We start from the raw sequence: 16,658 nt of genomic DNA on the forward strand, positions 1-16,658 counted from the left end.
ATAAAGGTATTGGAATATGCCCTTTGATGTAGGAATTTAACCCGTGTAAGCATACTCTATGAAGAAACGTGGTCAATCCATGCACAGTTATGCATGAATATCCGCCCGTGAAATCAAAACCAGAAGGAAAAAAACCAAAGTGCAGGAAAGCAAATTGAGGTTATGACATAGCTCTCCTGGTTGGCAGATGTTGGCATTGTACCAAACTACGTCGATATTTCACTCCAATAGATGGGGACTATTTACAGGTGAGCCTTGTGCTCACACTTCTCATAATAGAGATGCAACTACACACCTTCTGTTAACCATTAACAACTGTTCCACCGCAGTCTTTCAGGATATTCTGAGTAAAAGAACAAGGGTAAAGATGGGGTGTACTTACCTTTTGGATTTGCCCTTTAGTTATTTAAAGTTTGTAACCCAGAAAACCAACGGTTGGAATCAGCAATGGGTGGACTTAAGTAGGAAGACCTCTTCCTCTTCCTTTTTTTTTTTTTTTTAAGATTTTATTTATTTACTCATGAGAGACACAAAGAAGCAGAGACATAGGCAGAGGGAGAAGCAGGCTCCCTGTGGGGAGCATGATGTGGGACTCAATCCCAGGACCCCGGGATCACAACCGCTGAGCCACCCAGATGTCCCATTCCTCTCCCCCCCCCCCTTTTTTTTCCTTTTCCCTTTTTAAGGAAAGATCAATCTCAGTGTATCCAACAAGGAAAAGAAGCTCCAAATAATCTAATAGGGTTGCGTGTTGCTGTAGCTTCACTTTTGTGACAGATAAAGCATTTTGAATAATTCTGGTTGCTTGAGCTTATCCTTGCCCTGAGAGAATACTGAGACTTTCTTTTGGACTTCATACGGTAGAAGATTTTGTTTGCCTTTCCCAAGACTTGCCATGCTCTTTATCTGGTTACAAGAATCCAGGACTGTTTCCCTGAAGGAGACCAGCACAAGGGATACTCATTGTCCCTTAGATAAGGATACAGTATGACTGTCATTAAAATGCACACACACATGCAGTCTAATTGAATTTCAGATTGGCAGAACCTGTAAAAGTGACATAGCTTATACCCAGGCATCGGAGATGCTCTCAGTGGATTGTGTCTTTAATTGCTCAGGTAGCTAAGGAGCCAGAAATGTGAGTATGCAAGATAAAAACACTGGTTTCTTGTACACCCCTCTCACTGTGTGCAATCTTCCTGATGAGAGGTATCTCTGTAATCATGCTTCTGATTAGTTAGCCCTGGTGAGCTTGGCAGAAAGTAGTGGACTGTGATGGATTAATCAAATCAGGATAGATACGAATCACGAATTTATGTTTTGTTACTGTTCCTCTCTCTCTGACAAAATGCAGGCTATCTCACTGGCTTGTTAAACGGCAATCATTTTAAATTTGCTCATTGGGTTTCTGATGAGCAAGACATAACAATGTATGTTGCTATGAATATAGAAGGTTTTGCCGGTGTTGTAACATTTTCAAATGCAGTTCCAATGAGATGAACTTTAGCTGGCTTTTAACTTGTTTCCTTAGTTCCAGTTTTTCTTCCTTCTAATCTGTATATAAATACAGTATTGATTTTTTTGATCTATTACTCAGGATTCTTTTGGTTACAAGTAATGGTCAGAACCCAGCTCAAACTGGCTTAAGAAGGAAAAAGAAGGAGTTTGTTGGCTTGTATAGTTGGGAATTTTAGGTGTAAACGATCTTAAGACACTGTTGGATCTTAAACCCCAAGCTTTCTATGTTCCAACTCTGCTTTCACAGTGGTCAGCTTCATTCTCAGACAGGCTCTCCCCACAGAGTGGCATCGATGGTCACCAATAGCTTCAAACTGAAAGTCTTAACAGTCTACCAACACTAGGGAAAACAGAGAGACTCTTTCTAGCAAAAATCCCTGGGTTAGCTTGACTAGGCTACCCGGTCAGATAATGAATGTGGCCAGGGAGTGAACTGTTCTGATTGGCTAGTGACCACCTATCTTTTGCTCATCACTGGACCTAGGGATGGAGGCAGGGGAGGCGTGGTTCTCTGAAGGAAATTCAAAGCACTACTTTCAGTCAAAGAAGGATTCCTTCTCTTCCAGTGGAAGGAAGAATGATATGGTGACAAGAACTCTACAAAATAAAACTTGAGTTTTGGAATTCACAGACTTGGATTCTGTTCCTGGTTTGGTCAAGTGCCAGCTGTGTGACTTTGGCAAGTCAGTTAACCCCTCTGGCTTATAGTATCTTCATCTAACAGTAGCTTGGAAGAAGAGGAAAAAGACAGTGTTTGGCACTTGCTAATACTTAGTAAAAGATAAATGGGTAAAAATGGTAAAAATGGGATGGTTTTTTGCTGCTCTTAAGAATTACAGTATTGTACCCTGGGTAGTCCATAGATTACCTCCCAGCGAATCACAAACCCTCAAACCTTAGCTTCTTCACTTGCAAAACTAATTAGCTATTTATTTGACTCAACAAATATCTAGGAAGTCAATGTAATATACCAGGTATTTTTCTGGGCACTAAGGGTATAATAGTGATCAGATATCTAAATATGCCCTTTTGCAACTATTGTAGTAAGGAAGATCAATAAAGACAATGGAATATATATAATGCATGTGCTAGTAAGAGAAAATAGAGTATATAAAGAGGATAGAAACTTCTAGAGAATGAGGTCTGAAACTTTACTCAGGTGATCAGAGAAGATTTCAATGAGAAAGTGACAGTTGAGAGGAGGCAACAGATGAAAAGGACCTGAGGTGAAAACCTACTTTTATGGCCAAGGAAGGTAGCAAAACCAATGAGCTCAAGAACACTGAGGGGGTGGGGCATGTTGAGATTGGTGGGGAGCTAGGTGAGGCCAGATCTAGTAGAGTATGATTGGCCATGATAAGAAGTTTGGATTTAATTATAAGTGTGACTAGAAGCCACTAGAATTTTATGCAGGCGAGACATGATCTGGCTTATATGTTTAAAATACCATTCTGGCTACTGTGGGGGCAAGAGATGATGATAGTGGAGCAAGCAGAAGAGCAATTATGGAATGTGTGGTGGTATCTGAAGAAAAGAGATGGTAGTGTGGACCAGAGTGCTGGTTCTGGAGAGATTTGAGAAAAACTCAGATTAATTAATCATTTTCAAAATAGAGAGGATCAATTTGCTGACAGTTTGAGGGGTGAGAAAAAGAGGTTGTTTGTTTAACTGGGTAAATGATGGTGCCATTTGCTGAAATGGAAAACACTAAGGGAAGATTAGGTTTTTGTGTTGGGAGTGGGAAATGCAGAGTTCGGTTTGAGTTGCTTTTTATTTTATTTTTAAATTTTTTTAAAAAGATTTTATTTATTTATTCATGAGAGACACAGAGAGAGAGAGGCAGAGACATAGGCAGAGGGAGAAGCAGGCTCCCTGCAAGGGGTGATGTGGGACTCCATTCCGGACCCCCAGGATCATGCCCTGAGCCAAAGGCAGATGCTCAGCCAACTGAGCCACCCAGGATCCCCTATTTTTTAAATTTTTAAAAATGATCTCCACACCCAACGCGGGGCTCGAACTTACAGCCCCAAGATCAAGAGTCGCATGCTCCACCGACTGAGCTAGCTAGGCATCCCTTAAATGCTTTTTATTTTAAGCTATAGGAATGGATGTGTGATCACTTCAGGAAGGATTTTAGATACAGGAGGAAGGAGGATGGCGCCAGTCACTTCAATAGTTAAAGCTTTGTACTTAAGTATTTCAAATAAAAGATTACTCCAGGTTCAAAAATGTAAAAGAGATTGAAGTGGACAGAGCTACCTTGCTTGAAGTCAGAGTTCAGAGTTCAGGGAGTTCAGAGTTCTGGAGGCTGAGCCTTCACCATACTTGCCCGAAACTCAGAAATGTCCACAGGAGTCCGTATTAATCTTTGAGGTTCTAAAGAACAAACACTGGAAAACATGGATAAATCTACATCCTTTCCAGCTCTGATGGTCTGCTAGTCTCTTCCTAGCAGCCAGGTGAATATGATTGGTCCACCCTGACCAAAGCATCCAAGGGTCCAGGCTTAGTTTGCTGATTCTGTTGTCTACATAAACAGATTTAAAGTTTCTTCTTGGTAAGATTTGATTAGAAAACCAGCAGATGGAATTATGGAATGTGAGAGCTGGAAGTGAAGCCAGAGGTCATCTCCTCCAATCCCTCTGCTTACTGAGAAGTGGATGGTAAAGCTTAGAAGGAAAAAGGGACTAGCTTAGGGTCACCCCCAAAGAGGCAGACCGAGATCTTCACCCCCTCCATTCTCCAAGTGGCTATAATGTGCAACAAATGTGATGCAGAACATAGGAATTCTTCTAAAAAATAAAACCTATATAGTCAGTTAAGAGGGCCAGCTTGGAGATCAGTGAATACCTGCCTCGTAAAGTGTGTAAGATCTTCTAAGGATCCATGCCAGAGGAACTTTTGGTAGTTTGAAAGTCCACTCCCCTTGAATTCGGAGTTCTTAGCCTGGGATCATGAGTGAGCTTTGAGGAATCATGGACCCCTCTGGAAGTATTTATGTATGTGCATGACCATTGATTCTTTTGAGCAGAGAGTTCTCAAGAGTGTACTAGATTTTCAAATGGATATGTGATTACCTAGCTTCAAAAAGAGTTTTAAAAAGAAAAACCAACCCTGAAGATCTTCAAAGAAAACAAGGTGCCTGACCATTTTAGGCAATATACCATTTTAATCATAACAATGGAGCAACTTATTTTCACAAGCTAGTGTCCTAATGCAGATCATATAAATAAACTATATTTCCGGGAAAAACAAAAGGTATTAAGTAAACTGATTAACATGGAGTAAAAAGAAGTACCTGTGTGTTCTAATTTCCAGGAGACTAGTAAAACAGTAAAGAAACTGCAGTACTCAGCTGTGTCATACTTTAGTACAGTAGTAGCTTCTTGCTATAGTATGGTTTATTAAATACTTTCTGATACTCTACAAAACAAGTCTTTTTTTTTTTTTTTTTTAAGATTTAAATAAGCACAAGCAGAAGAGGGGAGGGGCAGAGGGAGAGGGAGAAGCAAAGCAGACTCTCTGCTGAGCAGGGAGCCCAACATGCAGCTCCATCCCAGGACCCTGGGATCATGACCTGAGCCTAAGGCAGATGCTTAACTGACAGGGTCACCTATGTGCCCCAGAACAAAAGTCTTAATAAATAGGAAGCCATGATTATCTGGCATTTTTTCCTTTAGTAAGGACTTGTATTTTCCTAAATCAAATCATTGTCTAACCTTTTTTTTTTTTTTTTTCTCTCACATATAGGACCCTGTGGGCACTGAAATCCAACTCACCCATGCCTATTTCCTGTAATGGATGAACTTGATGCTAATGTGAGGTATATTATATTTCTGTATATACTGTAATTATGCTACTGTAAGTTATAGCCATTTGAACTTTGAAACCTGAAAAATCTGTTGTGGTAGAGTTACAAATCCAACAGATGTGGATTTTCTTCAGTGTTTCACATGTAATCATGAATGTGATGTTTGATTATTAGAGGGTTTTTTTTCATTTCTGCTTAAGTGATAAATATAATATGGCTGGAAATATTTCCAGATGCTTATATTAAAAGTCTGCATTATGAGAGGCGGTATAACATGAAGATAGATATTCATCTGTATAATAGGAAGAAAGAAGATGTATTTAAATGGGGGTAAAAATAGCTTAAGAACATCTCTCTGTACATCTAAACTTTAGATATACATTCAGATAGCTTTGTATAACAGGTTCTAGCCTGCCCACTTCTTTTTTCAACCAGGTTATTAGATTACATGACATGATGGCTGCATGGTATAGTTACATAAAGCTAAATGGTTTGGTTTTGTTTTCCTGTCATTTCCTGCAACCCTTGGAGATCAGATAATAGGATGGCTCCTAAGGAAGATTTTCTCTGAAGGTTTGCTGCATTTTATTTGGCACAATCAAATAGTGTGAAGAAAATTGTATTCAATAAAGCTTAAATGTTATGAGTTGGCATTTGGGGCTGAGCTTCAGTCGTCCATATCAATAAATATCTGGAAGACATTCTGAAAAAAATACATTCCTGACATAATCATGGGAGCAGCACTTTTTGCACTTGAGACCTATCAGAAAGCACATTTTTCTTTCTTTCTTTCTTTCTTTCTTTCTTTCTTTCTTTCTTTCTTTCTTTCTTTCTTTCTTTCTTTCTTTTTCTTCTTTCTTTCTTTCAAGATTTTATTTATTTGTTCATGAGAGACACACACAGAGAGAAAGAAAGAGAGAGAAAGAGAGAGAGAGGGCGGCAGAGACACAGGCAGAGGAAGGAGCAGGCTCCATGCAGGGAGCCCAACGTGGGACTCAGTCTGGGGTCTCCAGGATCAGGCCCTGGGCTGAAGGCAGTGCTAAACCGCTGAGCCACTGGGCTGCCCGGAAAGCACATTTCAGATATAGATCAGGGGCACTGTGCTTCTGTGTTTGATGTAGTAGAATGCTGTGATAAAAGGGAGCTGTCAAATATCTTGACAGAAACTATAATGTAATGTGACTCAAACTGCAGAGATGTACTATCAACCCAGACCCTGGTATTCCTCAAGGGCAGAAGGTGTCTCTTGCCTAATTCTTGGCACATGGTGATATTTAATAAAGAATTGCTGATCACCCAGTCATTGTTGATATATTACATACATTTCCAATAGGGCTGTGTTCTAGTATACCTAGATATTCACAGAGGCTCTGTTTTAGCAATAAAACATTTTATACTTGCAACAGCAGCATCCTGGACTTGGTCGCTTACCCAATACTCTAACTTGGTACGAAGTCTTAGAACTTTAAGATAGTTTTTTAGGCTAGTGCCATGTGCTTGATTTTCCTCCAAAAGTTTGTGACATTATTTGTACAGGGAAAGCAGAGTGGAATCTGGAGAATCTCAATTTAATTTTTGTTAAAAGGCCGAAGTGGGCGATATCTATGATGTTATGACATTGTTTTAAGTTTCAGACACTGTATCAGATTGAATCTGTTGGTAAAATGAACTTCTTTTTGGATAATTCGGATTTTATGATTCCCTAACATTTCCAGCTTTTCAACATTTATTTACAGCAGCATTGGATTCTAATAGCAGAATATAGTTCAATTAAATGAACATTAGCCATTCTCCTGGGTGCTATGGAACAATCCTGTAGTATACAAGATGACATCACTCCCCAGAATCATCTCTGAACCATTCTCTCTGTCAGATTTCTAACCTGATCCCATCAACATATGTTCATCCTCCTTCACTCCCCCTCTCTACCCACACTATTAGTAACATGCAAATGCACAGACTCTCATACTCTCCACTCATACTCTCTTCAGTCCAGCCTTTGGGTGTTCATAATAAGGGTGGCATTTTGGGCTCACATTTACCTAATTGTGATGCATGGATCACTAGTAATACATAATGATTTTAGGTGGTATGTGAATATCTTTTAAAAATTTTTATGTAATTATTTATTTTAAGGTAATTTTATCATGGTGAGTAATACATTTTGTAATACAAAATACATAAAATATTTTGACATTTATAATAGTGAAATACAATTTCCTTTTAAACTATATTCTTTTAAAATGTAAAGATGAGTTTGTTTAAAAAATGAAAATAAGTTTGTATAAAGAAAAATATATGTAATTTAAAAATATCCATTAGTAAAAGGATGTGAAAAAATTTATAAGGGTAATATGCCAATGAGTGGGGGCTAGAAACCAATGTTCTAGGTATAATTAGATAGAATAAATTTTATTATTTTAAGAGCAGGGACCAGAATTTGTGTGTGTGTGTGTGTGTGTGTGTGTGTGTGTGTGTGGTAAGGAAATACCTTTAGTTTATGAAAATGAGAGCCAAAGGATTAGGGACCAACCACCAAGCATAGGAGAGGAATTTTTCTGCTTGCTCTGAAGACAGAAAAATGAGTCAACAGAGGAGAGAGAAGGTTGGAGAAGAGAAAAGATTCAGAGAAGAGAAGACAACATTGCTTGGAAAACTGTGAACCATCCAGTGGCATGAGGCCTGTAAGGGACTCTGAGAGAAGTTAGGTTGCAAATCTTTATTTGTTTGTTTGTTTTAAGTGTGTATGGTGTGTGTGATGACCTCTCCCAGCCTCTCATTCTTTAGTAAGATTTTCTAGCTTGTCTAGGAATTGAAAGTTGAATGTTGATGGCATATAAGCTATGAATTTAATGTGTATCATCCATTTAATTTTTTTAAAGATTTTATTTATTTATTCATGAGACACACACACACACACACAGAGGCAGAGACACAGGCAGAAGGAGAAGCAGGCTCAACGCAGGACTTGATCCTGGGCCTCCAGGATCAGGCCCTGGGCTGAAGGGGGTGCTAAACCACTGAGCCACCAGGGCTGCCCCATCCATTTAATTTTTAGGCAGTCTTGTGAGGCACAAGCCATTATTATGCCCACTTATAGTGTGTGGTCACAAAGGCACAGAGGATGAAGTAACCTGCTTGAGGTCACGTAACTGCACTGCCTCTACTAGACTACACATATTTTATGTGGATATTAATGTGTGCATGAGTGTGTGTTAGTAACATGGCTGACATTCCTGTCTGGGTAAGTGTTTGGAAGGGAGAATGCATATATGAGAATGAACACTTAAAAGGCACAGGATGGCAGAAGAGTATACATGCCTGGAAAAACTTCAGAAATCAGAGTGAAAGTTTTGAAAGCTGTAAAATTAAGAGACTCTGACCAATTTTCCCCAGATATCAGGGGACAGAGAGGTCCTAGTGGACCTTTAGGGCTAAATAAAATGTCTAACATTTAAGTATTTTTTCAGGCCATGCTGGCCACATCATTTTTTGTTCCTTTGTTTTCAATTAATTGGATTTGCTAGTTAAGCTTGATCCTTGCCATTGTATATCAGTGTTTTTGGCTGCAAGCATCAGAAACTAACTTGCTAACATTTTTAAAGGTAATCTTGGGGAAGCCACAATGTGCATGGTCAAATAATTAAGGTAAAAATGCTGTGGAGGACCAGGCTTGCAAATCAACAAGAATTTTGGGAGTTTTCATAGAGCTAGGAAGTGGAACAATTGCCAACCATAGGAAGAAGTGGTCAGCACATTTCTACATCATGGATATCATCCAACCGTTTCCTTTTTCCGTATGTTACTCAAGAGTCAGAGTCCTGAGAGATGACATCTGATTGGCCGAGCGAAGTCATGGGATCACTTGTTACCCAGCTTTTATAATAGGTACCCCTCAGGAAGATGACATACAATGGAGAAGAGTTAAGTTCTCCAAAGAAGTTGGTGCCCTTTAGGAAGAGGGGATGGAGACCAAGTACCTAAAATATGACCACCATCTAATCCCATTTGTCTTGTACAAGTTGGATTTATATACAGCATTTAAATAATATTCCTCTGTGTGTAAATACAAGTAAGTGAGGGTTCTTTCATTTGTTTTATGCGCATTGATCAAGCACCTAAACCATGTACTGGGAAGAGTTAACATAAATGCCTGTTCTGAAGGATCTCGTGGCCTCGCTAGAAGACAATCACATAAATAGAATTTCATACAGTGACAAAAGAACCCTAATAGTGAGATATATAATGAACTATATTCACTGTGAACTATAAGGTTGGACTAAAAAAAGACATACTAGGTGTTGATTTTAGAAATATGAAAAGCACTGCAAATATCTTTCCCTTAAGGGTATCCATTGCAGAGAGCAGTCGATGTAGGGTGGATTGACTCATGATGAAAAGCCAGCCGTGAATCAGGCCCTGGATAGAGGCAAGTGCCTGACAGTCCTCTCCTTTGGTAAATAGTGTCTCTCAAACTTAGCAATCAAGCCAGCGGCTCTTTACAGATAATCTGACACCCACCTGATGTTGTTTTTTTGCTCTGTTTGCTTCTTGTTGGGGCCCTGGAGGAGATAGCTTTTATTATTCTTGAAGGATTGAAGAACAGAGGACTGGAAACAATGGCTTTGATGATTTTGTAGCAGACACTTTTTGTAGAACATCATTGGCCTGCATTTGGGCGATGAGCCTGGTGGGGCCTGACCCCAGTGCTATCTCAAAGCTCATGATATTACTTAATAATGCCCTGAAACACTTACTGACTTCAGAGATAGCCCACGCTTTATGCTTTGTTTTGTTTTGCTACCAGATTCTTTTTTTTTTTTTAAGATTTTTATTTATTTATTCATGAGAGACAGAGAGAGAGAGAGAGAAAGAGAGAGAGAGGCAGACACACAGGCAGAGGGAGAAGGAGGCTTTGTGCCAGGAGCCTGATGTGGGATCTGATCCTGGATCCTGGGATCACGCCCTCAGCGGAAGGCAGCCACTCAAACGCTGAGCCACCCAGGAGTCCCTAACTATCAGATTCTTGACATGCGGTTTTCCTCAGCTCTGGTATGATCCCTAAAGGCCATCCATGTCACCCTCCTTCCTGCTGTTTGTTACAGTCAAAAAGTTTCTGAGGATCCCTGGATGGCTCAGCGGTTTAGCGCCTGCCTTTGGCCCAGGGCGTGATCCTGGAGTCCCAGGATCGAGTCCCACCTCGTGCTCCCGGCATGGGGCCTGCTTCTCCCTCTACCTGTGTCTCTACCTCTCTCTCTCTCTCTCTTTCTATGTCTGTCATGAGTGAAGAAATAAAATCTTAAAAAATAAATAAATAAAAAGTTTCTGCTTGCTAAGAATTTTTTCTATCAATTTCTAGGTCCAGAAAGTACAAGGTTCAGACAGGAGACAAGTGGAATAAAGTCCAAGTATATACAAATTTGCTTTTTGAAGGTTTCTCAAGATAAAGACCCCAGACTTTCGGTGGTGAAAGAATTTATCTCTTAATTCTTTTTAGCTGTGGCCTCCACCTACCCTTGACTTACCTCCTGGCCCGACGGGCTGTCTACACTTACCTGCTGTTTTAAGATTCTGTTCTCTACAGAATAACCATCGTGCTTTCTTATTAATGTGTTTCATTAGCAAACCAAAAGGCATCTTATAGGCATGATGAATCTCATAAATGGTAACATTTTCCTCCTTTTGCTAGGGTTTCTAGGAAACTCAGAGCTAAGTTTATAGTTACCACTGGCAAGTACAGAAGCTCTCCAGGCACTTACTATGGCTCTAACATGCCTTTATTTTATTTTTTCCAGCTTTTACTGGAAAGATGTCACTTTATCTTGTTTCTTTTGCTTCCCGAAAAATATCTTACATTGTTTATTTTTGTTAGCCACTTTAGGAAAGGAAGGACAGAAGGGAGAAAAAAAGGGAGAAAGGAATCCGAATAAAAACTGTTTTTCAGGCAGCCTGGGCGGCTCAGTGGTTTAGTGCTGCTTTCGGCCCAGGACCTGATCCTGGAGACCTGGGATCGAGTCCCACGTCAGGCTCATTCCATGGAGCCTGCTTCTCCCTCTGCCTGTGTCTCTGCCTCTTTGTGTGTGTCGCAAATAAATAAATAAATAAACAAATAAATAAATAAATAAAATTAAAACAAAACAACCCCAAACAAACTGGTTTTTCAGGTGGGAGGGAGAATCTTTCTTTCCTTTGTCTTAGGTCAGGCTTGACATTAGTTTAAGGCTGGGGAGCCACTAAACATTTTTGAACAGAAGACCAAAATGGCAAGCTTTTGTACAAAATACAGAAAGTCTGAATAAATACCAAAAGCTGAATATTTTAAAATATAAAATACGTACTCTTGATGTAAATGCAGTCACCTGCTGTACACATGTGACATTTATTAAAAACCATGACAAAGATGAGTAGCTAGTCTGAATTAATTACCCAGTTGCTCTAATTCATGGCACTAAGTTGCAATTCATTTCTTCCAATGAAGAAATTAAATTAATTGGAAATCAATGTGACTACAAGAATTCATTGAAGTGATCTGATTTTAGCAAAGAGAAAGAGCAATTTTTAAAATACGGGAGTTGATTTTGGGTTTGACTATGAGTACTGGTGACAATACATATGTTTCACTGAAGTCTGAGGATGAAGTGGGAATTTCTAATGCTAAATATTCTCAAGCCTTGAAATACTTCACAGCATTTGAAATCCCTGTGTACAAGTTGTCTGCCCTAAAGACTTATCAATATGTAATTGATTTGGAACCAGAGTTAATTCATGTTTGTATCCTGGCAATTGGAGCTGTGAATATGTGAAACTTTAAGGCAGTGAAATGTTTTGCAGAAATCTCTCTTCAGGCTTTGAAATTGTGGCATGCATTAGCATATAAGGAGAAAGTGAGTGGGTAACCATTTGAAAGGGGTTATTTTTATGTTGCTTTAGAAATGTAAATGGGAATAATACTCAACTTTATTGCCTGACTGATAAAATGGGGATAATCCAGTTGGTCTTTTGATTAGATCAGGAGCACAGCAAATATTAACTGGAACTCACCCTGTGGTGGAAATCCTTGTGCCTCATGAGGTCACAGGGGACATCTCTCTAGAGACTGTGGCAAGTATGTAGGGAGGATGACACATTTACATTTCTAAAGCACTGGTCTCTTGCAGTGTATGAATTTTGCTAATGTGGAGCTCGCCTAGCAAATGTCTACCTGCATGTCACACCCTACAGCTTCCAAAGTACATCCACCAGGATGATTTCGGGGAGCAGCACTACAGGATGCTTGAAGAGTGGCATTTTGGGAAAGAGAATGATGTGGGTTCAAGTCTAGGCTTCCCTAGTTACTGGCTGTATGACCTTGAACTGATTATTTAATTAATATCTCTGAGCCTTTTGTTTGGGCATCTGAAAATGGAGTTTTTGTGAGGATCTGAAGTAGAATTGGTGAGGCTCCCAACATAGTATCTTGCGCATAACCCCCTTTGAGCAATTGCTAAATGTCTTCAGTCCTCAGTGATCATGAGATGTGGGCTTTTATTATCCCTAGGATTGCTAATCAAGTACCACAGTCTAAAAGTTTCTTGATTGCTGAAATTCAGTATCCATTTAATTGGCCAACCATTAAGTTTTTGAATTATTTGTCCCTGATTCTGCCCATTCTCTGGTGAGGAAACTGGGCTTTCCAAAGGTGATGGGAGATCCTCAATATTGAGGCTGGTTGCTGGCCTAATTGGGATGAGCACACTGTCCACTATACCCTGTCCAGCACTGTCATCCCTTTACTCTGCAGCTTCTGTGAATTAGGCACATTCCTGTTGGAGAATTGGAGGATCTAGGATTTAGTCTTGTATCTTTTTGACAATTAGTTCTGTGCTCTATTCAATATAGTCAGCTTTCCTTTATATGCAATTAATCCTTTGGTTGATGATCTCTGTTTAGAGGAAAACACCCTTGATTTTTTCTTTCTGCTTCTATATCTGTTAATGACCAGTCCAGAGAATGCAGACTGCTGTATCTATTTCAAACAAAGGGAGGTTTAATGGTAGGGGATTGATCATAAAGCTCCTGGAAGGTTAGGAGGCCAGGGCTGTTCACCAGGGGTCAGGAAGCTCTATGAGCCGCACTACTGCCACGCATCTTCGGAAAGTGCTGTACTATCACATTTGTTGCTTAAGGAACCATGTGCTACGGCTCTCACTGTTGAAGGCACATCCAGATCCTGGATAGAAATGGTTCTTTTTCCCTCTTGCACTCTACTTTCCCATTTTGAGTCTTCCATTTAGAAAACATCCCCTGGCTACACAGAGAGGAAGTATGGCAAATGTAGTTTTCAGGCTTCTACCCTCTGGTTGAGATGAGTGCCTGAAAGTGGCCAATAACAGGTATAGATTCTTCCCTGTAACATTAGTTTCTTCTGGAACTTGGAGCTGTGCTACCTGATACACTGGGCTTCACATCCTGTGATCTCACATGTGATGACATGAACATAAACATTTAGAGTTCAGTGTTTCAGAGTCTCCATCTGCTTGACTCCAGGAAGCTGTTTTTTGCCCTGTTCACATTGTCCAAGTGTTTCGGGATATTTAGTAATTACCGAAAGTGAGTGCAGTAAGTGTCCTTGAACTTGTTCTGCTTCTCAAGCTGAGCTTCGGTGGCCTCCAGCTGTAGTGTGTTCCACAAGGCACTAATCTGAATCATATCCTGCCAAGTGACTAGCCCCTTGGACTCAAATTCTACACCTTGACATTGGTAAAACAGGAGCCTCTTGAAACTGAAAGTCAACATTATTACACATGTAAAGTGAGAAGAATATGCATTCTATGTATTATTTAATCGAAGTAAGTCCTGTACTAGAATTGCTTGAGGCAGAAGTATTTCAGAAAATAGAAGTACAGCATTTCCACTTCTCAGGACTAATCTTCCAGGGGAGCACAGAAGGGTTGGGTCCTGAGGAATGTCTGTATCAACTGTTCCACGTTCTGAGAACTGGCACTCACCTGCATCATTCTGAGTTTCTTGCCCAGTTAACCCTGGTGTATCTGGTTCCTTCTCATGAGACACCTTGGGCATCCTTCACTGTAGCTTGGTTCTTTTGGAGTCCTCCCAGCCATCACCCATCTTTATTTAAACAGAAAATTTCAATAAGATTTTTCTAGATAGTTTTTCAGAACCTGTGTAAATCAGTGGATGCAAATAGCTAGGCAGAGATTGAGGTATTGCATAATTTTAAAAAAGATTTATTCATTTATTTGAGAGAGAGCAAGAGAGAAAAAACAAGTGGAGGTAGGGACAGAGGAAGAGAATCCCAAGTAGACTCTGAACTGAGTGTGGAACCCCACACAGGGCTCAATCCCATGATCCATGAGATCATGACCTGAGCTTAAAAACAAGAGACAGATGCTTAACCAACTAATTCACCCAGATTCCGAGAGGTATTGTCTAATTTTACAAAAAAAAAAAGTAATATCTATTTGATTCATAGCTCCAGTCCAATCAGAAAATCCTCAGTGCTTAATAGGATTGGAGTGAAAGGTCACCTGGATCCTGTTTTTGCCAAATGGAACCTTTTTGTCCTTTTTAATGAGAATTAGCCATTAGGAGATTCAAGAAGCATATGACTGACACTGAGAATTATTTGCAATTTCTTCTGAGCTCCTTTCCATTATCTGGAGCCTTACCTGGGGCTTGTAGCTCTAGAAGTGTCACAACGCACAGTACACAAAAGAAACACAAAGGGTTTCGGAGAGGTTAAGTGATTTTTCCTAAGCCCACACAGCTAAAAAGTGGTCAACCTGAGACTAAAACCCAAGTCTTTACAAAATCACTGCCTTTTTCAAATTATTTTTTGACCATCCAAAGACAGAAAACTCTCTTCTAAGAGGTATATAATTTAGCTTAAAATGTTACTTAAGTAAATATATCTCTAGATCTGAGAAATGGGTTTAGAGGATACTGGGAAAATATTAAAATTGTTATTTGCTGCCTTGATTATTTGACAAGAATGGTTGGCTACGGTCAGGGTGCTTATATATAACTTATATGATTTCATTTAATCCTAATAACTCTGTGAGTCCCTTACTATTATGGACTAAATATTTGTGTCTCCCTGAAATCCATTTAGGGCAGTCCTAACCCCTAATGTGAGGGTGTTAGGAGGTGGGGCCTTTGGGAGACAGGGCATGAGGGTGGAGACCTTGTGAATGGAATTAGTGCTTTATAAAAGAGTCTCCAGAGAGCTCTCTACCCTCCACCATGTGAGGATCCAGTGAGAAAATGGCCAGCTGCACTCTAGGAAGTGGGTTCTCACCAGACACTGTATTTGCTGACACCTTGATCTTGATCTTCCCAAACTCCAGAACTATGAGACATAAATGTTTGTTGTTCAAGCCACCCAGCCTATGGTAATCTATTTCAGCAGTCCAAACTAAGACATTTCCTAATAGTGTCCCTTTTGTTACATGAGGTCACTGAAGCAGAGATGGATCATTATTTTGTCCAAAGTCACATTTCTAGAAAGAGGTGAAGCCAACATTTTCACCCAAGTTTGCCTAATGTCAGAGATCTTCACAATTTGCTTGTGCAAAGATATCTGTGTTGTAGTGGGTCTGTCATTAGGCATTTTTAGACTTGGGTTCTCAGGTTGAAGGCCAGAGAGATATACTTGTTTGGCTTTTCCAGGTTTTTAAAAATTGACTTACATGCCTTTCCAAAGGCTGGGCACTCTCCCATTTGCCAAAGTAGCCTTGATTCCTGTTGTCTGAAAAGAGGCCATTTTGAGCCATTACATTAGCTTCCCAAGTCACAGAGTCCAGTGGTTAGGGAATTCTGCGAGGCCCTTGAAGACTTTTTGTTTTATCATTTTAATTTCAAAAACCCTGGTAAGAATTATCTCCAGTTTTAGAGACGGTATTATGACATTTAGGACCTGCTATCTTCTCCCTGGAAATTTGTTTTATTACCATTTAGCAAATAGCGTTGTGTTGAATTTAAGAACTTTTTTCAATTAAGGAATTGGAACAGGTTTCTAAATAAATACCCGTTACGTGGTTTAACATTTTATCAGTCAGGTAATGATGTTCAGGCAATGTTCTTATTTGCATTTCTAAAGAACTGTAAGAATAATCTTTTTTCCCCCCTTCTCTTCTGCCCACGCACTTGCTCCTTAACTTATAATGGCTTTATTAATTTCAGTGCTTGCAAAAGGTTTTGTACAAAGTACTCCTCTTGGAATGTCCAATACTATCATGCCTTGATGCATATTGGATATAGATACATATTGGTAATAAGGTCTCACTATCAACACTATAACTGACACTTTAACCTCACCTTATCTCAGATG

General features: G+C 39.7%; 1 protein-coding gene across 2 annotated transcripts in view; it reads left to right on the top strand.

The window, feature by feature from the left end:
* Nucleotides 1–16,658, top strand: part of HTR4 (5-hydroxytryptamine receptor 4) — a 142,441-nt gene that overhangs the window by 12,218 nt on the left and 113,565 nt on the right. For both annotated transcript variants that reach the window (XM_072756921.1, XM_072756922.1), the window contains exon 2: nt 5,269–5,341. In XM_072756921.1, the coding sequence (XP_072613022.1) occupies nt 5,316–5,341 (26 nt within the window). In that variant the 5' untranslated portion in view covers nt 5,269–5,315. The remainder of the gene's footprint in view (nt 1–5,268; nt 5,342–16,658) is intronic.

This window comes from Vulpes vulpes, chromosome 4 (genome assembly GCF_048418805.1).
Source record: "Vulpes vulpes isolate BD-2025 chromosome 4, VulVul3, whole genome shotgun sequence".
Taxonomy (NCBI): Eukaryota; Metazoa; Chordata; class Mammalia; order Carnivora; family Canidae; genus Vulpes; species Vulpes vulpes.